General features: G+C 44.3%; 1 protein-coding gene across 1 annotated transcript in view; it reads right to left on the reverse strand.

Moving 5' to 3' along the window:
- Positions 1-3,382: 3,382 nt before the first annotated feature.
- Positions 3,383-23,992, reverse strand: part of APOB (apolipoprotein B) — a 38,336-nt gene continuing 17,726 nt past the window's right edge. The window contains exons 19-29 of the mRNA XM_036263297.1: positions 22,073-22,240; positions 21,118-21,239; positions 19,208-19,418; positions 18,459-18,634; positions 18,157-18,348; positions 17,544-17,685; positions 14,815-15,188; positions 6,748-14,304; positions 6,236-6,350; positions 5,954-6,134; positions 3,383-5,026 (exon numbers count right to left, since the gene is read on the reverse strand). Coding sequence (XP_036119190.1) covers positions 3,383-5,026; positions 5,954-6,134; positions 6,236-6,350; positions 6,748-14,304; positions 14,815-15,188; positions 17,544-17,685; positions 18,157-18,348; positions 18,459-18,634; positions 19,208-19,418; positions 21,118-21,239; positions 22,073-22,240 — 10,882 coding nt within the window. The remainder of the gene's footprint in view (positions 5,027-5,953; positions 6,135-6,235; positions 6,351-6,747; positions 14,305-14,814; positions 15,189-17,543; positions 17,686-18,156; positions 18,349-18,458; positions 18,635-19,207; positions 19,419-21,117; positions 21,240-22,072; positions 22,241-23,992) is intronic.

The raw sequence follows: 23,992 nt of genomic DNA on the forward strand, positions 1-23,992 counted from the left end.
TTCAAGAGGAAACGCTCTGTTTCCTTGTGTAGCTTGCAAAGGTCCTTATAAGAACATCAAATCAATACAATCGTTGGTGAAGATATTCCTTTGGATATTGTTTCTCTAGCCCACATTTCCAGTTTAGTAGCCTGCCGGCTATTTCTGCCTGGACATACCACTGACACTCGAAAGTTACCATGTGACCTCATAGTCCCTTTCTGGCTTGGGAGTATAAGAGTCCAGGCCTCACACAAAGCATCTCTGTCTCTCTCACACTCCTCCTGTTTCTGTTGGTGCCCCCCAGCCCTTCCAGTTATGCAGGTTCCCAACGTCACGACTTTGAAGTCCGCTTGACTCAATCTTCGCTCTTGCTCTTCTTGCCAGTTCTAGGCTCCAGTGACTTCCAAGGCGGCTCCCCTTCCAGTGGCCTTTGCACCTGCCCCTTCATCTAACAATCAGCCCCCTGAGTCCGCTGACTGTGCCTTCATGATGCTGCTTGTATCCAAGCCCTCCGCACCGTTCCCAGCATCTACGACTTGGTCAAAGTGCCCAGCATCTTGTACTTGGACCCTGGCACAGTCTCAGACCAAGATTCATGCATTTGCAGTTCACCCTGCATGAGTTACCATATCAGTTTTTAAGGAATCACAACTCATATCACCCTCCTGCTCAAAAACGTGCACTGGACACCCTTTTTCAGCAGAGAGGAAAAGCGTTCACTTTGGCTTTCACCCCTCCAATCACGTTTCCTGGGCTCTAGTTACACTAGATGATGTAGTGTCTTCAAACACATTGCCTAGCTTTCTTCCCTCATGTTTCTCTTCTTTCTACAATGGCCTTTCTTCCTTATCACTTCTCAAAATCTGTGCGTCTTCAAGCTATGTTTCTTCATGAAAATGTCTTGATCCTCATTTTTTCCTGATATAAACCCTCATATATATACCCATCATAGGGCAGCACATTCCACCTCTGATAGACAGACAGATATCCAGGGACTGCATCTTACTGAGCTCTGTCTCCTCTCTAGAACCTTTATGCTCAGCACATAAAAGCATTTCATGAACGTTCATTGAACTGGATAGACCTCCCTAATTCCATGCTCTTTCCTTGCCAATAATTCATTTAAATAACCATCTGATAATAATGGCACTTTGTTTTTATACAACATTAAAAGTTACAAAACTCAACCCGCCGGTGTAGCTCAGTGGTTGAGCATTGATCCATGCACCAAGAGATCACCAGTTTGATTCCCAGTCAGGGCACGTGCCCAGGTTGTGGGCCCGACCCCCAGTGGGGGGCATGCAGGACATGGCCAATCGATGTTCTCTCTCATCAATGTTTCTATCTCTCTATCCCTCCCTCTCTCTCTCAAGACAATAAAGAAAAAAAATTTAAAATATAAATAAAAGTTATAAAGCTTTTTCACATCTGACTTCCATGAACAGCCCTTCAAGGTAGGCAAGATAGATATTATTCTTATTTTATACATATGAAAACTGAGGCTCACAGAGGGGAAAAAGTCATCCAAAGCTACAAGCAAGTAAGGAATGTAGCCATTCATCAGCTCAGAGAGGTGTCCTGATATTCAGTTGAAGGCCAAAGAAGAGAGCAAGTGAAGTCCAAGCCCTTGGACCCTTCATCTTCTCTCTTTATTGAGTATGAGAAAGGTATTCTAAGCCAGCCGGGGGCACCTCATATAGGGTTACCAGTCAGGGAACTGGGCAGGTGGTGCTATGTGATTACTTGATCATTTTAAACTTGTGTCAACTTTCCCCCTTTTCAGCCCCAGATACATGTATCATCATGTGAGCACGGAACCTTGGACTCCTCCTTTCCCTCCAAATTAAGTCAAAACTCCAGGCCTCCTTTCAATTTGAACACTCGGTAGATTCTGGCTGCTCAAAGCCCATCAAGAAACGTTGAGATCTGGGCCTAATTTCTCCCCTTTTTTCACACTTGGAACTGACTCCTCATTCATTCATTCATTCATTCATTCATTCATTCATTCATCTATCCATTGATTCATTATCCAACAACTTTCCTTGAGCACCAGATCCATATGGTACCATGTATCCCACTTCCCCAGGACTCTTTCTGGCTCTTCGTTCCAGGGGAAATAATCCTGCAAAGTTCCCAATGGGCTAATGTGTTTTCCAGGTAATACTTGTGCATTTTAGCAGTGGGCTTCACCAAGAGAATGTGAGGCTTTATAAAAGAATGGTGGCAGTTGAAGGTATTTTTGAATAAAAAGGGTCTTTTCCAAACAGAACTCACGTAGGACTTGGGGGATGTGGAGTAATCTCCAAGCTCCCATTCCCCAAAGGTTACACAGCCTTCCTTTGTTCTTCAGTGCACAGAAGGAGAGCCACGTTTGCCCCCCTTTGGTGTTAGTGGCAGTTGTGTGGCACAGGGCCTTTGCAGCCTTCCCTTGTGAAAGCTCAGCGAGGCTGCCCCGGCGGGACCTCGTCAGTGTTCACAATCAGAGGTTGAAGGAGTGGATGTGGCAAGAGACATCCCTGGTTCTGAATCACACCTGGTTAGATGTTAAATTTGGAAAATAAGGACATCCAAGGGAATGAATACGTGCTGATCCCCAAAATGTGAGGAGTCTGCATCCCCCCACCCTCTCTTCCACTCTTACTTTCTTTGCATTGAATGGATCCTGGAGCTGCAAGGGAGACTTCTGGGGTCCTTCTGCCAGGAAGCCCTTGGAGCCAGGACTTCCTAGCTACCCCTTCTCCACCCTGGCAAGCTGGGCGAAATAAGGGCGTGTTGATCTATCGCAGAGCCTAGCAGAGGGTTGGTGAGCAAGGCCGTGTAGCACATGAGGACCAATGAGATGCCCTTTGGGATTAAATTATGCAAAAACCTTTGCAAATTATTTGTCCTTTTCACTTGGCAAATACAATCCCTGAGATTAGTTACCTTTTTTTTTTTTTTTTACAAGTGGCAAAATATTTCCCTCCACAAATTCTCCCTTTTCCCTTTGTCACTCTAAACACAGTGTGCGTTCTCCCGGAGGTTTTCAAACATCAGACATGTGAATCAATACCCTCGTTTTTCTATCTTTCAATATGAATGAACCATAATGAGTAAGACACACAATAAAGAATTCATTTATTTGTTTTCCCTCCCCTCCCCCAAGTTTAGCAAATTAATTCAGGTCCTGATTTCCTTTAACTTGCAAAAATATGTTGTTTCCCAGAGTTCAGAGACCTTCGGAGACCTGCCACCAGCCCCAGTGTAGGTCCAGCTTCCTTGTACTTCTGCGTGTAGTCAGCTGCCTGCTACAGGATGGGCCCAGTGAATAATTATACCAATGCATACAGTTTGAATTGTTTTTCTCCTATGCAGAAGCTTAATTGGAGTAGAAGAATAAATGAGAATTGCTTTACAAAAATTAGAAGGTGATAATTAATTCTCCTGGAGCAATCTCTTGGTAATGGCTCCTGTCATCGACTGTGGACGATTGCAGCTTTTGTAGTAACTCAGTGATATATATCAGAAACATGTGGTATGTTTCAATGGACAGGTCAATCAATCTTTGAGACGCAGCAATGAATTTTTCATAGTAATCAGAGAGTTGGTCTGAAAAATTCTGTAGTTTATACTTGAACTGCCGGTGGTAATCAAAAATGATTTTCTTCATTGCAACGGTCCAGCTTTTAATTATTTCCTGGGCACTGGTAGAAAGCTCCACAATCTTTTCTTTTATTTTCCCATCTGTATCAGCAAGGACGCTAAGATATTTCGGGATATCTTTCTGCACAAATTGCTCAATGTCACTTGAGAGTTGGGAAGCAAAACCATCAGCACTGCCTGTGTATTTGGAATGGAAATCCCTCAGGGCATCTACTAACTTCTTGATCAGGTTGATTAGCTTTTCTTCAAATTCATAATATTTCACTCTCCAGCTGACCATATCCAAATCAAAATATTCTTTGAGAAGAGCCTTTACGTACTGATGGATCTGCTCTAACTCATGAGAAGCTTCTTGAAGTTTGTTTTGAACAAATTCATTAAAGTTGCCAAAGTCAAGGTACAAGTATTCTCTCAGGAACCTAAAAACATATTGAATATGACTGTCCAAGGTTGTTTTGATCTGTTGGATCTCATCAATGAGATTAGTAAGTTTCTTCTTCTTTAAGAGGTTCATTTCTTCTTCTACGGATTGGAAAACACCTTGTGCAAATCTCTGAAGATCACCTAGTATCTCTGTAGTTTTGTTAGATTGGAGGACATTCCATATCCTTTGGACTCTTTGTGATGAAGAGTTCAACAGTTTCCCATATATTAAGGTTTCATCTGTTAGTTTAACACTTGCTGACTCAAAAGGAAATTTAATCTTTAGGTCCTTGATTAATTCAGATTTCTCCATCAGGCCTTGGAAATAGGAAAATAGTATTTCTAACCCACTATGGATGTTTGAATGCACCTGGGACAGTGCCTTCCCTACTCCCCTCATGACCATAGTGCAGAGCTCATCTAAAGTGTATGTCCCGGCTCTTCCTGGGAGCTGGAGTCTGGTGAACTTCAGGTAATCGATGAACAGGTCAAGCAGATGCGTGACTATGGCACTGTACTCCTTAGTAACTCCTATTAGGTTGTCCAACACCTTATTTTGGAGTCTCTGGAGATCGACACGGCCCTCCTGATCCAACAGTTCCTGGTACAGAGTCTGGGCCTTGTCATTCCACCACTGGTAGGTTCTAGTAGCGCCTCTGGTTACCCTCTTGAGTTCCAGTGTCTTGTCCACCTCATCAATCAGACTCAGTGCTCCTTGATAGGTCTGCTCAGCCGTGTTCTGAAGACTTCCTCTAAGTTTTAAAGACGCCTCTCTCAGATCAAGTCCTGTGTACTCCTGGTGGTGCTTGTTGACATAGTTGTAAAGGGTCCCTGCTGCCTTGGGCACGTTGTCTTTCAGAGAGCTGAGAAATTCAGACACAGCCTCTTTTTCCCAGTTAACTCTCACCTCATAGTTCTCACTAGATTCAGGGAACCTAGACTCAATTTTGAATATGCTGAGTTTTTTATCTGGAGATGACTAAAACCAGGAAAAAAAAAAAGATGAAAAAAAAACATGTTTTCAATTATCCTGATTACATAATATACGCCACTAAAACTTCATTAGCAGTTAAAGGTAGAGGTCAGAGGATTATTCACATTCTGAAGGGAATTTGTCTTATGTCAGTTCCTGTGTTTGTCTTACAGTTAAACAAGTCTACTGTAGTGAATTCCTCTTTATCACATGCCTCAGAAAGGGGAAAATGATGCATGGCATTTACACAACAACACTTAACATTCAGGCCTTCCCTGGACTGCAGATCAGAGGAGGAGCAGGGGGAGGGGGAGAGAGGGGAGGTAGAGACAGGAAAAGGCTCGTTCAGAGAAAAAGAAGTAGCACAGAAGTAAACTGTCCAGAGCCCATGCAGCAGAGACCTAGGCTACCTGCATCAGGAACCATTCATTCTCCAAGCCTATGACAAACTTTAGTATCAGAACCTCGTAGTTCCTTTTCGTCTACTAAATCTAATGCATCTTTGACCTGGCCTTGGTAGAACTTGTAAAGTATATGAGACAAATCTGGCAAATCTCATCTAAAAATTCTATTGTGGGGAAGCATTTTGAAGCTGCAAGCACTCCAGAAAACACTATCTGAAAATGTAGTCAGCACATGGCAGAGTTTACTCATGACGCAGGTGGGGAGCAGTAACCCTCTTTTTCTAGATTTGCCCAGTAGTAGTGAAATAACAGTGGTAATATGATGTTATATGCGCATCTAATAATGAAAATCAATAAAAGGCTCATTGTAATATTTCTTGGAGAATAGTTCCTCAGAGGTCAACCTGCTCATTGCTCTGTTTCACCTAATCTGGGAAAACTCTGAGAAAATACTTTGTACTGAGTTACATTTATCTGCTTCAAATCTCTACTTACTGCTAAGGTGTGTAACCCATTAGGTGGGGCTCACCTGAGGGCGGTAGTAGATATTGAATTTTATGGAATCCTCATTGTCTTCCAAGTCCATGGCCACCGTGCCTATGGCTGGAGAGGCTGCAGAGTAGAGCATATTCTCGCCCACATGGCAGTGCAGATGGACATCCGTGAACGTTGGGCTAGTGATGTCAAGGTGAGCGTCTCCTCCCCAGTCCCTACAAACAGAAAAGCAGATGAGCCACCATGCAAGGGGTACAAAGATGGAAAAAATTACAATGATCTGAAAAGGAATGATGTTTCAATAAAAGTTCTATACAGATAATCATGGTATTTGCCATCTTCTTTATATTCTGCGCTGACGTCACGGTGTGAAAATGTTCCTTTCACCTTACTGACTAACATGCCATCTTCAATCTTGAGTGTTTCCACAGCTGCAAAGGAGAGATTTTTCATTTGGTTAATAATTGTACGACACAGACATTTTCATTGTGAAAACCAGGAGAAGTGAAGTATATCTTAATGTAAATGGTTTGCTTATATATTTGAAACATGCAGCCCACACTTAAAAAAAAAAGAAGAAAAAAGAAGATATTACCAGTCCTAAAGTCATTACAGAAAAGTCTATTTCCTTTGATCTATTCCTCTTACATGTCAGTAGGTTTCTACAGGATGTTACACATGGTTGTATATGAATCTCTTCCTTTATATTTTGCTATAGAGAATAATTGTGTCTCTAGTCATAATTACATGATTATTGATTCACAACTGTCATTGAAAACATATAACATATGGAATTCTTATTCAGGAGGAGTCAGGACATCTCCTTACCTTTAAGATCATATTCCAGGAACTGTATGGTTGAGTTGCATGTGGAATCCAGGAACATTTCAACATGGTCTTCTTTGTTTTTCAAACCAGCACTCCAAGTAGCATTATACAGGGGAGAGGCCACTCCGAAACGTGCAGTCAGTGATCCAAAGGAAGGAAGGTGAATTCCAGCAGGTACAGAGAACTTAATGGAGGGAATCTCAATGGTCTGATCAGGCACAGTGATGTCTGGCAACCTGAAGTCTGCAATCTTGCTGGCCATCTCATTTAGATCCAAAACAGCATTGCCAAAGGAAATACTTTTTGGATAGGTATACTGGGGCACAGTTAACTGAAATTTAGGCACAGTTATTTCAAAAAAGGGAACTGAGGAGTTACCTGGCTCAGAATACTTTGTTATCACATTAACTTCAGGGCATTTCACTGTGGGTAGTGCTGGTACATTGAGGGTGAATGGCGAAGTACTTAGCTTCTTGTAGACTTTTATTTCACTTGCATCAAGTTCGTAGGATGGAACCTGCAGATCTGTAAATGGGACTTGGAACGTAGGTGTCACAAGAACTAAGTTCAGATTATTTAGTTTCAGTCCAGGAATAACAAATTTATCAGCCAATTCTTGCACGGGGACAGAGAACACATAGCCACTGGGATTTTTGGTGTATACAAGGGCTGTAGAAGCACGAAGATACTGCTTCCTATCAATACTGGTGGTTACATCCAGCTTTAGAAATTCCCATACAGTCTTGTCATAAATTGGTAGGGCAATGCTGTTGAGGAACCGTAGGTACCCTTCTAAGGATCCTGCAACGTCAAGGCGTGTCTCTTCTTGGTCATTGGATAGTTGTACATCATTCTGGAGAGACAGGGAGTGAACCTGGATCTCGCTTTTCCAGCTGGCCTTCTGGTTCTCAGTGTTAATATTCAGGGACATTTCTTCGACAAGGTTATTGAGATCAAGGAAGGAACCGGACTGACTTGCATGAACCTGAACAAGGGCTAACAGTTTCCATGGGGCGAGTTCCAGGATGGCTTTGCTTGTATGCTCTCCAAATGTTAAAAAGGGGGGCTGTAGCTGTAAGTGGTTTTTTGTATTGTGCTCCCAGGTGGCATATATGCGTTGGAGAGTGGCTTCTCCAGCAAAGCTTTCTTTCGCTTCAAGGTTCCAGATACCATCAACTTTGGAAGCCCCTTGCAGCTTCACTGAAGACCGAGTACCCTTGGAATTTAAATAAGTGCTGACCTCACTGGCAATCATTCCTGAATATTCCCGTAAAAGGACCGAACCCTGGATAGTTCCTTTGTTGGATGATTCGATGGAAAAGTAAGAAGTGAGGCTTTCTAGGTTGAACTTGTGCTCAACTGTCCCTGAAGCAGTAGAGTGCAGCTTGGTGGAATTGAAATCATACTTTAATTCAATGGATGAAGTGACAGTAGGTGTTGACTTGGTATTTCCATTCAGTTCCTGCTTGAAATTCATTCTCAAAATTGGAATTTGAACTTTTGCTGCTGTTGTCATGGAAGCTTCCATGGTTTTCATGGTTAAGCTAATGGTACTGTCATGATTGCCTTCTGCGAATTTGTTACTCAGAGACAAAGCTGTGGCTAACTTCAACCCTCTTTTCATGGTCAGACTGGAGGTGCCCTCTAATTTGCACTGCAGTGCATCAGTGACAGAGGAAGAGGAAGTAAGGAAATGAGCGACAATATCGGATTGGTTGTAGAGTCCCACATGGGTATTCAGGGTGATGACACCTGATTTAAAGGAAAAGTCATAGGTAATATTGCCCATGGCCGGAATTAAAATATTGTTTGGGATACTTGATACCTTGAATACTGGAAGAGAAAACTTCAGAAGATTCCTAGGGACATGAAGGGCTGGCAACTCTGGGAATGGCAGGACTACTGCATGTGAGGGCACAGAGAAGCCAGAATCTGGGGTGCTGACCCCTTCTGGGATCTCATAGCCAAATGTCAGCATCTTGACTGTGAATGGGGATACTTCAATGTTGACTACTGGAATGGTGTATCCAGGAATCTCAAGGGTCTTGGGTTGCTTGTTCTGGGATTTTTCAGCTATGTATTTATCAAGCTTAATTTTTGCTTCATTATAGGATTTGGTAAAAGAATCCAATGCCTTGACTCTGACTTTCTCAAAATGCTTCTCGAATGACTTGATGTTCTGATTGATAAACACGAAAACCATGTCCAAAGGAACGGGGATGGAGTGTTTGTCTTTGTTTTTCTTATACTGAGCCTTTACACTTAAATCAAATGATTGCTTTGTTGTTTTCAAGAATTCCTTCAAACCAGTATTTTCCCATAAGGAGAAATCTTTCACCTGGGGGATTTTGAGTTTTGTGTAAGGTAGAGTTGTTTCAGGAATTGTTAAAGGAGTGTTTAGAAAATCCAGGTTGGCTTCTCCACTTACTCCCATGTGGGCCTCAGTGCTGTTCTCGTGGTTTCCAGCAAAAACACTGTGATTGTACTTATACTGGTTGAACCTGGCAATGGCTTGCCAACTTGCGTGCTGGGCGTGAGGACTCAAGAACAGTGCATAATTATTCAGGAAGTCTATTTTCCCTGTCAATTTTAATGGAAAACTAACTTTCAGATTGCCTTCATTGTTTGTGGATGCAGTAATCTCAAATGGCTGTGCTAAAAAGAAAAGAGAATTTTTCAAAGTTCCACTAACTTTTCCATTTAAATGAGCATCATGGTTGCCAGTTACCTCGACCTTCCTTTCTCCAAGCCGTGCTGTGCCTTTAGCAGTGAGAACACTGTGACCCACATGCTGGGATTCAACTTGTGACTGGATATCCAACTGATAAAGTTTGAGAAAGCTAGATTCATAAACCAAGGTTTGGTTTACTCTCAGGTGCTTGCTACTGAGCTGATTAGACAATTCAAAGGAAGTGAGGGGTCCTCTCACAGTGAAGCTAATTTGGGATTCATGGGTCCCCTCATCTGAGAATTTGGGGCAGGCCCATTTCCATGATCCTTTCCCAGAAGAAGTCCATGCTACATGTTGAGCTTCAAACAGGGTCTTGATTTCATTGTGTAGGCCAGCCTGACTGGAGAAGTCCAGTTTGGGGATGTGCAATTTGTGGAAGTACTTTGTGTTGCTGTCCAGAGTAAGCTGATTGTTTGCCTTGATAAGCACACCATTACTAAGCTCCATTGTATTTTTTTCTGTGCGTAAACTTGCCACTGTGTTTGATTTTCCCTCAATAGCATTTCCAGAAAATAGGACTTCGCCCTTATGCTCTGTTTGCAGGTACTTGCTGGAGAAACTCATGGATTCCTTCAGAATGAGTGGATTCATCTCAGGATATGAAAGTTGTGCATTTGCCTGAAAATCAAATTTGAGAACTTCTAATTTGGAGTCTCCTTTGGCAGTGATGGAAGCCATAATCCCTGCCTCATTCACTGATGTTGTTACATTTTGAATGTCTGCATTTGCATCTAATGTGAAAAGGGGAGATTGGATTTTCAGAATGCTATGCAGCTTGCCAAAAGTAGGTACTTGAATTGTGTGTGAGATGCTGGGAAGCTGGAATTCTGGTATGTGAAGGTCAGGAACTTGAAAATCTTTGAGGTCAAGATTTGGGATTATGAATTCTCGAATTGTGATTTCTGGTACATCGAAGTCTGGCAGAGTGATTCTAGCAAGAATGGTGTCCATGTCCATCAGATCCCCTAGGTACACTTCTGGAACTGGCCACTGCAGCTCACTGTTCAGCATCTGGTCAATGATTCTGATGATCTTTGCTTTTATTTCTACCAAGTCAATTGTAAAGGAAGGAATGTGGAAGGTGTTGAGGACAGTAAATTCTGGCGTGGAAAACTTGGATGGTACTTCTATATCTTCTAATTTTTTGAAGTTTATCTGAACTGATGGAATCTTCAAATCTGTCAGGGGGACTATGAACTCAGGAGTCTGATATGTAGCTTCCTGAAGGGCACGGAGACTGAATTCAAAGGCAGGCATGGTCCCAAAGGTGGTCTGGATTTCAGGAACAGTGAACCCTTGTTCTACCAGTGCTTTTAGGGATTCAGCCCAGGCTTGGATAGAATACCGTTCTGCAAAGTCAGTAAAGCCCTTGGCAGCAAGACTCCAAATGTCAGAAATGTAAGTAACAAGTGTGTTATAAATTTGGCCTACAAGCAACAGGAATTTCTGAACTTTCTGTCCACCGTCCATTAGATATATTTGGTCTCGTATATCTTGTAGGGTCTCTTGGAATTTGACTTTCATGTAATTTAAAGATGTTGAATTTAAAGCTTCCTGTAACCAATCAACAAATAAGGTTATTTTGGTGCCTTTTAGGTTTTTCAGATGGACTGAGATCACAGCTCTGATGTCCTCTACAAATACTTTTAGTGCTTTAGCTTTTTGTGGGAGGTCCAGAGCCTGGATTTCACCATTGATTCTCTTAGTCACCTCACGGATTTTGTTATTGGTTTTATCTACAAACTGGTGATAATCAAAGGACTTCATTTTCTTTATCAAAATGTCAAGGAATTTGTTTACTTCTTCAATGAATTTCTTAAAAGACAATGCTTTAAGCCGAGTGACAGCATCATCAAAAAACCCAACCAATTTCTCAAAGTGATCTATTATCTCAACTTGTTGTAAGACATTGATCAACTTCTGAATAGTCTCCTTCAACTTATATTTGTGGGCTAACTGCACTAATTTCTCCATTAAAATCTTGATGTGTTGGTCTATTTCATACATTTTAATTAACTTGTGAACCATGGCTCGAAAAGCATTGATTTTCTCAGTTACTTCAAAACCTTCAATGAAATTTCTAACATAGTATTTCACATGCTCAATAATTTGCCTTATTTTTTGGAATGGAATTGTAGTCCTCAACCGATCTAAAAGCACTCTGACATCAATGGCTTCAACCTGTTGTTTTAACTTTTCTGCAAGGTGCTGGATGTCAACATTCTGAATTTGTGTCTTGAGCTGCTGCAACTTTTCTTGTACCCAAATTCTGATTTGATACTTAGCAGTCACATTTTGAATCCAGGATACTGTACTTCCCATATTGTTAAACTCAATCTTTTCAATAAACACATCCAAGTCATTAATTGTTTTTACTATATTTACACGGATATGATAATGTTCATCAAGAATTTTCAATGTTTCAATGATTCGATCAATAATCTTAGCAATAGCTATTTTAAAATCATGCAAATCATAATTATCTTTAATATACTGATCAAATTGTATCACATATGTTTGTAGTTGAGATAGTTTTTCATTAAAGTTGATTTTGGCATTGTCCAATGCAATTGTTAGATCATTTTCTGTAATTCCATAATTTTCTGCGAAAGCAGTTAGTTTCTCCTTGGCGTTTGAAACTTGTCTCTCCCAACTGACTTCATTCAGCTGGTCATTAACTTGCTGTGAGAATTTGTCCAAGGCTGTTCTGTATTTCCTCATGAACTGATCAATATTGATACGTTTCAGTTCTCTCTGTATGGCTTCCAATGAAGTTACAATTACTATTCGACTCTTCTCAAAATGTTCTGGCAGGAGGTTTAAGAATGGGAGGTTGATGGTGTGAACATCTTGGTTCTTATCATATTTTATGGCAGCAACCATAGAGAATTCCTGGGGCTGGTCAATAGTATCCCTCATCTCCAAAGCATCAATTACATTGATAGGACCATTGAGTAAAAAAGGGACTTCAATCGGGGAGTCTAGCATGGTGAAGTTAGCCAGGGCTCGTCCAGTAAGCTCCACACCAACTTTGTCTTTAGTATTGTAAGCATCAAACTCATGGCTGTATTCATTTTTGTTCAACTCGGTCTTGAGTTTCCAGGTGCCTGTCTGCTCGGCCGGAGTGAGCAGGACACTGGCTTTATGATCTAGAGCAGTATTGACGCTCCCTCTGGACATGAGATGGTGATTTGTGGATCCTTTGTAATCATGAGAGAACGTTAGGGCCAGAGGTTCTGCTTTCAAGAGGAATTTGCTGTACAGTTGCCCTGTGTGTTCTCCCCAGAGAGTCAGTTTCCCGTTGCCGTTTGTGTGTGCATCGATGGTCACTGTAAACGGGGCCACTGTAGAATGAAAAACGTTGCTGAAACGCAGTGAGTCCGAATTGTAGTTTGTGCTGATGTCAATGGCTGAAGCCAGCCCAGTGATGCTTGCGCTGAGCCGATGGCTTACCTCTGTGTCCTGCACTTTAGCTACGGTGTCTGCTTTATAACTCGCTGACAAGTCTGCATAAGAAATGGTGTACATGTGTTTTATTTCATTATTTTGGTAGGCTCCTTTTACGTTCCCACCCACAGTCAGCTTCAGGGGTTCCAGCCGCAATTTCCCATGGTTGGTCAGATCCAGATCGTTGAATTTCAGGTCATTGTTTAAAGTCGTTACGAGAGAATAGGGCTGCAGCTGCACATTGAAAGTTTGCTTATACGACTTGTCAGAACTGTAAATGTTGTCGAGTTTTGAAGAGAAGTCCAGTGATAACCCCACGATGTTCAGACTGTTTGTGTGGTGAAGTTTCATTTCAGCATATGAGCCCATCACGTCACTGGAAAGCTTAAGTCCCTCCTGGTTAATTTTGAAGCTGAAAATATTTTTGCTGTCGACACCCAGAATCATGGCCTGATAAGCGCTTCCCAGTGACACCTCCGTGAGGGCAGCTTTTCCATCTAGGCTGAATTTTGCATTGTGTTCCCGGAAGCGGCCGTTGGTTGTGAATCTCAGGGATGCCCCAGAGAGCCCGAGGGCGGAGTTCAGCTCACTCTCCAACATCAGGGGACTGTACTTCAGGTTGGTTGTTGCGCTGGTAGACAGTCCATCTCCAGCAATCCTTAGTGTTGCTTTGTAAGCACCAGTATTAATTTTGTCAGTGCCCAGGACGTCAGCATTTATTTCAAGACCATGGGAATTCAGTGAACCAGAAAGCAGGGCAAAGAACCTCAGTGACTTGTAATCAGCTTGATACTCAGAACGTAGCAATGCATTTCGGTTAGAGAAGGTCATATCGACTTTGCTAGAAGTGGCAAAGTCCTCGTACTTCCCGGTGGTATCAGATTTCATAGTCACCTCGTAGTTCTCATATTTGAGGTAAGCAGTATTTTTAACGATGCCATCTTGCAGATCTGAGGTGGAAGCGAGGGAGATGGTTCCATCTTCATATCTTCCTATTATCTGATTTGTGCCCTGGAGGTAGGTAGAGTTAAACCTCAGGTTGGACTCTCCGGTTCGCTGGCCAGTGGTAGGATCCTTTTGATAAGACAGGCTATATGCACCGTTAGCATAGAGTGAAGAGACTCCGCACTGCCCATCAATCTTGACTTCCTTGATATACAAATGGTCTTTCACTCTTGAGTCCAAATGTACTGAAGCAGACATCTGCGGTCCCCAGGAACTAGATGCATTGAATGTCAGTAAACCTTTGGAGGCTGGATTAGTCCCAATCTTTTCTACATGGCTGAATTTGACATTCGAATCCAGAAATTTGTGGTGTAGAGATCCAGCACATGATAATGTCAATGTATTCTTGTGGTCGTATGTTGTTTCTCCAGATCCTAATATACAAATGAAATCACATTGGTTAAATTAGGCAGTACATTTCCAGACCAATTTCTGTGTTGTAAGGCTTTCAATAATAAAACCCCATTGATCTGGATCAGTTGCGCAATAGTCTCCTCCATCTATGATGTAAGCATAAAATCTGACAGCAAAAAGCATTCCTACAGGAAGACTTCCTTGGCCAACCCTGACCTTGCTGGGTTCCCTTATTAAGTGCTTCCTCTGTATCTTATACTCACACATGATACCCTATCACAGCACCTCTTACACTGAATTATAATAGCCAGATTCCCTGTCTGTTTTCTCTAGTAGAATACTTGATATGTTTTATACGTTTAATAAATATTTCTATTGGTTGAATGAACAGATGAATGAATGAATAGGCTTCCAAGTAGCAAGAAAAATATCTGTAAGAAAGTCTAAGCTTTTCTCTCCCTGGAGGAGGCTATGCCATCAGAGTTGGCAATGAATTAGCCCTGTGCACCCTCTACCCAAGCATGGCTCACCTTGCACACTGTAGGACAGCAGGTCGACCGCAGAGTCGGCCTTCATGCGGTACTGAGCCTGAAGGATAAAGTGCTCTGTGCTGGTGTTGCCACCAGTGTAGGAGGCAGACCAATTGTACAAGTTGCTGTAGATGTTTGTGGAGAGGTCTAGAACACCCAAGTGAGACACCGACAGTTCATACGACTTGGGGATGGTAAAAGCGGGGACTTGGAACTCTCTTGATGGCAGGTAGATTCCCACAGATTTTAAGTTGATCACTGGTGTCCGAATGGCCTCCACCATCTTTAGATCTTTGGAGGATTTGCCACCCAAAGGCAAAGGAATCTCCATTTTCACCCTGTTCTTGTTCAAGGTGTACTTGACCCGGCCATCACTGAAATAAAGAACAAAGACAATGTCCCTACAGTCAGACATCAAGAATTCAGAATTCTCTGCCACCTGACCTTCCAAGCCATAGAGCATGCGCCCTATTCCCAACCCATTCTCACTGTCCCTCGTGCTCCTCTCTGTGCCTAAATCCCTCTTTTCCCTCCACCTACCAAACACTCACAGCCGTTCCAAACCCATCCAGGGCCACTTCTTTCTCAGTACCAACCTATTTAAGTCACAGTTAATTTCTCTCGTTCTGATAGTGACACAGTTCCTTACACCCATCTCAAAGAGCATGTCATAATTCTGCTTATATTATTAGAACTTGTTTGCTTGCACTTTGTCCGTGTTAACATGGTATCTTCCTGGGAGGAAGGGTTACATCTTGTTCAGTTTTTTTCTTCTCACTGTATCTCGCCTAATAGCTTGCACATCGGGGACACTTAATACATTTGCTAAACCGAACTGGAGCAACTTGACATGTGGAAAGAACCCAGGTGTGGGATAGAGTGTTAGCTTCCACTGATGGTGGGAGTGTTCATGAATTCACCCTTCTGAGTCTCAGTGATGCTATCTGGGCAGTGAGGGTAATAGTGCCCTTTCTGCTGACCTCACGGAGTTAAACAGCAAATGAGAACAATACCCAAACCAGTTCGCAATCTTTTCAATACTATCTACATATCACGAACTATTATAATAACTTAGAAGAATAAAGTAGCATGGAAGAGTTTTACATTTTGTAAGTAAATCTACTGTTCATTGCATGACTCCATCAGGGACTGGATGCTGCCCATCCAGGATCCTGACATCCAGTGGGAGGTTGCTTGGTAAGACCCTAGGTGAGTCTACGGTCCACGGTCCTGTCTTGGCAGCAAGCACAAAGAAGACTGCTGGTCAAGGCAGTAGTAGTGAGGAAGAGGCTCCTGGATCCCATGAGTGGACACTCTTTCCTCTTATCCTCAATAGACTTTTCTATATGCGTGATTTAGCAGGATTCAGTCCTTTCACACTTTGGTCTATTAAACTTTGCTGTTCAGCCATAGACTATGGAAAGGGCCATGCGACACAGGCCACTTTTTATTAACCCTGAAGATGATAGTCTAGGAAAGACTCTTGTCTTTAAAGCGCATGCTCTGGCTTTCTTTCTAGTTCCTTGAAATAAAGCAAAGCATTACGTGTATTTCCATAAATGTGAAAGTGACCCAAGCAATTTGGAATGACTTCCCCATGAGGATGAAGCTACTGGCTACAGCGAAATGTTCCCTCGGAATGCTGCCTTCATTTAGTGTTCAGGGACTGTTCTGACCCTCCGGAGCGCAACGGCAAACTTGTAGTTAGCAATTCCACTAGACACTCTCGAATTCTTCCCAAACAGTTAGGAGTCTATCCTGATCCTGAACAAAGGGGGGTTCACTTATGAGGAGGAAGATGGAATGGCTTCAAGTTCAGGTTGCAGTGACGAAAACATGTTCGGGCAAAAGTACAAGAATCCTCAACTATTTCTCAGGTTCTTTCTGACCAGGTTGACCTTCATATTCTGACCTCAGTTTAATAATGCAAAAATGCCACAGTGTTTATGCTACAGTTATTAATCTCCTTAAAATATTTAAATTATTTCCCCTAAAAATGTGAATTAGAGTCTAAATCATGCTGAGCAAAACCTTCCATTTACTTTGTGCAGTTCAAGAAATTTTTCTATTTATAATAGCTAAGATCTGGAAACAACCCAAGTGCCCCTCAGTAGATAAGTGGATAAAGATTCCCAGCCAGGGCACATGCCCAGGTTGTGGGCCAAATCCCCAGTGGGGGTGCATGTAGGAGGTGGCCAGTCGATGTTCTCTCCCATTGATGTTTCTCTCTCTCTCCCTCTTTCTTCCTCTCTCTCTAAAAAAAAAAAAAATCAATAAAGAAAAAAAAAACAAGCCTATGGTACATTTACACAATGGAATACTATGAAGCTATAAAAAAGAAGGATCTCTTACCCTTTGTGACTGTATGGATGGACCTGGAGATTATTATGCTAAGCAAAATAAGCCAGTCAGAGAAAGACACATATCACATAATCTCACCTACATGTGGAATCTAATAAACAAAATAAACTGAGAAACAAAATAGGTCCAGAGGCATGGATGCATGAAACAGACTGAAAGATCTCAGAGGGGAAGGGTGTAGGGGGATGGGATAGATTAAGCAAAAAATGTATATGTCTACATGCCTTGCTCACAGATACAGACACTATGTGGTAAAGGCCTGGGGTGGGGCAGGGGCTCGGTGAAGGGCGGGGGAGGGGAGACATGGGGATATCTGTAATACTATCAACAATAAAAAAAAAAGAAAATTTTCTGGTTTCTTTTTCTACCTTTTCAAGAAGAGGTTTTCTGGGATGTGGAACTCTGGCAGTCTGATCTTCTGGAGGTTGAACTTTTTGAGGCCACTGAGGTAATCTTGTAAATTCTGGGTGTGAGGAAGATTCACGGATGCCTTCTGGAGCCATGTGCTTGCTGCCTACAAACAACAGAAAATTTCAGAGCAATGGGCATAGCTGGGCCTCCAAGCGCAGTCAACATTAGGTGATAATCCATACTTGACAGATCAATCACTAAGCAGGACAATGCACTAAAAGTTAAAAATAAATCACAGAAAATCATGAAGTTTTGGTTGTCAGTCATTGATCACTTCCTGTGTTTTAGTAAAGGAACATATAACATCGTCAGACTCCTAGCCAGTGTTCTGAAGCTTCCTTTGATATCTGAGTCACGGCAAACTCTTCCGCTTAGTGTATATTCATTTGGCACCTGTCATATACAGCCTTGTGTAACTGGGTGACCGTGCATAAATGTTTCTTTTCTCCCCAGAAATTCCATGGGGGTAGGAAGCGTGCCTTATCCATCTTTGAATCCCCTCCTTCACCTAACTCAGGGTTGAGTACGTAATTAGCACATATAACCATGTACGTATTGACTGATCTGTACTTACAGTTATGAATTTGGAACCCACGTGCCGGAAAGTCATGTTTGTCTGGGGAACTCTGTGGTCCAAGAGACTATGGGCGTATGTATTCAGGCTCTTGGGGTAATCAGAGAGATCCACGGGGAAGCTGGAGGCCGCCTTTTTGGTATCCACATTGGTGCCTGCGTTCCATTCGAATTCAATCTTCTCTTCATCTGAAAACACACACGTGAAACAGTGTCAATGGTCCCAGCCCAGCTCTTCACCGACGGCTCTCAACGCTGCACCCCGGTCCCCAGTGCTCCCATGGGGAGGAGGTACGCACCGTAACGCCAGGCCAACTTCTTGGAGATCATCGAACCGTAAGCGGTAGCGGATGAGTCCATCTGGAGGAGCAGTTTGGTGGGAGACCACAGGGCGACGGTTTCACTTCTGGCTTCTGCTTGCAAACGGGGTATGGAAAGAACACCTTTGATTCTGCCTTCTTCCTTCTTGTCACAGCTATTGAAAAGGAAATCAGCTGACATCAATGACTTGGTCCATTGCAAGGAGGTACGCAGGATTACACAGAAGTTCGACTTGTGAGGACAACGAGATACGGGATGGCTCAGGGAAAATGGCCAGAGATTAAACTCATCTCTTACTACAGTCAACTTCAGCACAAATTCAGGACTTTCTGGGGCAGCATGGGAGAAAGAGAAGGCTTTTGAAAGCTGTTTAAATGCTGCTCCATCATTTATTAGCTCTATTGTCTTGGCCAAATTATTCAGCACCCCTGAGCGACTGTCTCCTTATCTGTAAAACAGGGAACTCGCACCTACCTTGGGGTTTATTACAAGGACTAAGGTAATTTCTTTAAAGCACCCAGCCCAGCGCCTGATGAACAGCAAGTGCCCAGTAAATAACAGAAAAATCTAATGGGTCATGTGCAGAGGGTCAGAATGTTGAAGGCTCTGCCTGCCCCTCAGACTGTAGACCAGAGATGCCCCGGTCTGGTCAGCTTTAAAGCTGCAAAGGATGATGGGAAAGAGCCACGAGGGCCAGCAGCTCAGGTCAGAACCGAGCCTTCCTTACCTTATGTGGCCAGTGAAGGTGGCCTCGGTGAGTTTCTTGTTCTGAATGTCCAGGGTGAGTTTGTAAGACGTTTCTTCCTCAGCAGACTCATCGCTCACCCTGAGGACTGTCCCAAGGTCAACACCGAAGTCCGGAATTTGCATCTCACTGGTCAAAGTCTTAGTCTGCTGGTTATATTTGATTGTCATCGTGGCCTCGGTCGGGTTTACACCTGAAAGAACAAACAAGATCATGAAAATGTGTGTTCAGGAGCTGTGTTTAGGAAGGAAGAGAGGAAAAGGCAGAGAAACACCCAGTGCTCCATGGGTGTGAATGAGGGCACACAGCAGGATTTTACCCTAATTGTTTAACTCACTTGTGCTTAGGTCCTTGTTCAACCTGCAAATATGTATCGATTGCCTGTCGTGTGATTGCCTGTCGTGTGCCAGGCACTACGCTTGTCCCTGGGGGGCCCTGCCCTCTTGGGGCTTACATCCTAGTGGGGCAGTATGGACAACAGACAAGTTATTTCTGTCAGATGGCAAACAATGTTATAAAGAAACTGCAACTGGATAAGACAATACACTTAGAAAGGGATAGAAGAGGTGTCTTTTCATGTGTGATGGTCAGAGAAGTTGTTCCTGATAAGAGGATATTTGGGCAGTCCTAAATGAAGAGAGGGGCTGAGCCCTGGTATATTTTGGGGGGAGAGCATTCTAGGCAGAAGGGATTGGAAATATCTCTGTGGGAAACACTCCGCATGTTCAGGCAGAATGTGACATTTCTATAGGATTCGCCACCGATGACACCCTTCCTGGTTCCTTGCCCCTCCCCCCCTCACCCCTCGAGTCCTCCTCTTTGGAATAAGGTTCTCATGTTTCCTTCAGTTCACAGGCTAACCCCTTTGATGCCTTTGTAAAACTGTGACATGCCATATTTTTTCAGCATGCGACCTGTGGAATTTCTCCTATGGATTTGTTTTTCTAGTTTAATTTGGTAACACACTATTCCTACATAAAAACAAAAAATCTTTCAGGGTGAACATCTGCGTTGGCCCCTCCCCCGAAACCTCCCTCGGTGGCCCTTGCCATCTCAGGAAATGGCGTGTCCTTTCTCCAGCTGCGTCGGCCGAGAAACCTACAGCCCTCCCACTGCAGCGGCGCATCTCGCCAGGTTAGTCTTCAACATCAGAGCCAGAACCCGATCACTTCTCACATCTCCTGCGCCGCGCTAATCCAAAGCCCCCCACCTTTGCTTGGATTATTGCCACAGCCTACACACTAATTTCTCTGCCTTTGTGTCCCAAAGTCTTTCCTCAACATACATATAAATCAAATCCTGGAAACCCTCCAGTGGCTTTTTATTTCACTGAGTAAAAGCCAATGTTCTTACCCAGACCTACAAGACTATGCTTCCCCCACCTCGCCCTACCATTCTGACCATACCTTCTACCGTTTCCTCCCTGCTCTCTCCGCTTCAGCCACACTGGCTTCCTCCCTTTCCCTCAAACATAGCGGCTGTAACCTGCCTCAGGGCCTTTGTACCTGCTGCCTCCTCAGTCTGTACAGCTCTTCCCATATGGCTGATCCCTTCAAGTCTCTCGGAGTCTGTCACTGAGATGGCACTGCCCTCCCTCTTCCTTCCTCCTCCCTCCACTCCCAACATTCTTCGGGCTCCTCAATTTCTTTTTCTCCTCAGCACCTATCTGACACTCTAAATACGTACTTGCTTGGTTATTAATATAAACTCCGTGAGGGCAGAGTCGATCTCCACTGTTTACCGTCCTAACCTCTGCTCTGGGAATAGACTTGAGACTTAACCAGGCACTCAGTACATGTCAGTTATATCCATCAACGTAAAGATGTTCTCCTTGTGAGGTCTGGGCCTGAGACGGAGGGCGGAGATGGAAGAGCCCCTTCCTGGGTACTTACCTTCTGCCTCTGTTGCAAACTTCAGCGTGTTCACCCAGGCCTCGCCCTCCTTCTGGACATGGTAGGATGCGCTGGCGGAATACTGCTCGACTTCTCCCGTTGGCTTCAGTTCCAGTTCGTACCTAAAGATGCTACAATGCACATGGCGAGTGATGTTAGAGTTGCCCGTGATGATGAGAATGTCGACAAAGCAACTCAGCCTCCACAGCAACAGAAACATGGTCCTTATTTTCATATTGACTCTTGTCCTTAACTAGTGATGGGTTTTATGATCCCTGTCAGTCCCTTGAAGAGCCCAAGGCAAAGGCAGAGCCCAGAATTCCCAGGGGTTCTGGACAAGCGGAGCAGGAGTTGCTGGTTTATCAGCAAAGCTGAGAACAAGCAGTGAGTGTGTGTGTGTGTGTGGGGGGGGGTGGAAGGTTGAAGGCAAGTTTCTTTTAAGCATGGTGAAGGCTTTGAACACCAGTGGGCTCCAGGAAAGGCCACCCCAATGTGTCTGGAGGCTCAGAAACACGGACCCCGAATTAGAAGCAAATTGGAATCCGTACTGTGATACCCGATCTCATGCATAAGGAGAAAGAGGGGCGCCATCTACAAAGAGATGCTTTCAAAGGAGTGATTCTCAGTGGCAGTGGGGGCAGGTCCTTGGGGGAGTATGAGAGCATCAACTGGACTATTTTTCGAGCTAAGACCTGCCTCAGTGGTCATGGTTCCTCCCCTCCCCTCCCCCTACGGAGGAACCCAGTCCTGGACTCAGAGTGTAGGGGCAGCAATATGTGTCTTCTTCAGGGATATGGGGTAGAGGACCACTGTTTTAAATAATGAATGGATCGTGCAAACCCTTGGGGCTGCTGACACAGGCCTACAACACACAACGTTTTTTCCTTTGCCCTGCTGGGCGGCATTCATGTGAGGAGGTAAGAAGGTGCTGGGTGGGATGTTGAACATGTCTGACCTGATGTCTCTGATCAGAGGATAGTAGAAACTGGTGTTGGAGTAAGCGCCGGTGCTGCAGTAGTTCATGCCCGTCAAGAAAGGCTTGCAAACTGACCAGGTCTTCATGTTCTCCATTACAGGTGGGATCACTTCGGTTTTGGTGGTAGAGACCAAATGCAACGTGTTACTAGTGAGGAAAGAGAAACCCCGAGTTACCTTCAAGTCATGAATCCGAATGAACATCATCCTCGCATTGCAAATGCCCCCTTATCCTGCCCTCTGTCTTCCCCCATCCACACCCCCCTCAAATTCTCTGATTTACTCAGAAACAAATCCGCGTAAGAAGAGCATCAGCAAGGCTAACCACCACAGTGACTCTATGTCTCAGACACTGCACTAAATTCTTTACACTTGTTATCTGCAATCCCCACAACCGTAGGCATTAGGAGCTTCATTTTTCACAGGAAACAGGCTCAGAGGAGCCAAGTAACCATCCCTGGGCCCTGACCTCAGCTGTGTTCCTTCCTCTGAGGCAGGGTAAGAGGTGCCCAGTGTCTCTGTCATCTGAAATCTCTTATTCTCCACTGGCTTCTTTCCATTAGCATTGAACACGTTTAAGTGTCTTCTCTCATTCTCTCTCATACCCCCCCTTATCTCCCCCACAATCAGGAAATCTGTCTGTCTTTGCCGCCTCCACTTTCTTTCCACACCCCCCTCCCCGCACTGCCATCTGGCTGCCGCCCGCCTCCTGCTTCTGGAACTGCTTTCATCGCATCTCCGATCACCTGCTCGCCCCTAACTCCCCTGGCGTTTCTTCGGCTTCATCGGCCCTGCTCTCTTGGAAGCGTTCAGTGGAGCTGCTGACCTATGGCCAGATTAAGACTTCCGAGTCTGTACCCTCTGCAGAGATGTATGCTACCCTTCTCCCACGTGTGTACTTAAAAAGTTAGTAAGTGTAAGTTCCACAGTGTCCCGGTTTCACCCAAGGATGCTTTGGTTGACCACATCCTTTCTTCAGTATCGTTCCCTCCCATTGAGCGTGCTTGATGGCCAAGTGTGCTGGTGGGCTGGAGGCTTCCATGCCAGGCCCACCCTGTGGCCACGCCCGGGCTTCTCCGACCCTCGCGGCTGGCTGTCCTCTGAGCACGCCTCACTCTGCCGCTGTTCTCTCCCACTTCGTGGGCTTATACCGTCCACGCTCCTGTACTAGTCACTCATGTTTTACTCCACACCCGTCGCTGTTTGAATCTGATAACCTCCAGGTGCCAGACTCCCAGACTGGATCTGTGGCTCAAACCTTTCCGCTGGGCTCAGACCCGTTGGTCCGGCTGGGAAGTCATCGGTCCCCACGCACTCTCTCCGAGACTGAGTCTGTCATCTTCCTTCACACCAGCCCCTCTCCCTCGTCGCTCCCTTTTCCAACGACGGGCACCCCCTCTCCCCTCTGCTCTTTCTTCGCCCCATTTTTCGTATCCTTCTATCCCGTCAATCACCAAGTTACTCACGTCGCTGAGGACTTCTAGAGTCGGCTCACCCCTACCTGCAACCATGTGTGACTGTGACAGGCCCCACCTGGTGTCTCTGTCTCTAGTCCTGCCCCCTGTCCGTCCGTTTTCCACTCTGGGTCAGACTGCTTCTTCTAAAGCACCCCCCTTTACCCTACCTACTCCCAATGTAAACTCTGCCTTCGGAAGAGTTCAAACTCCTTCAGAAGGTCCACAGACTCATCTTGCCAGCCTCTCACGTCTTCTTCCACTACTTTCCCGGGCTCTTGTTACACTGAATGTACCGCAGCTCCTGAATTACAGTCTTATTTTTCAGACAGAGTGAGAAGGAGGGAGGGGGAGAGAGAGAGAAAGAAACAGGGATGCTAGAGACACATCGATGGTTGCTTCCTGCATGGCCCCAGCTGGGGATCAAACCTGCAACTGAGGTACGT

The sequence above is a fragment of the Molossus molossus genome, unplaced genomic scaffold (genome assembly GCF_014108415.1).
Source record: "Molossus molossus isolate mMolMol1 unplaced genomic scaffold, mMolMol1.p scaffold_m16_p_15, whole genome shotgun sequence".
Lineage (NCBI taxonomy): Eukaryota > Metazoa > Chordata > Mammalia > Chiroptera > Molossidae > Molossus > Molossus molossus.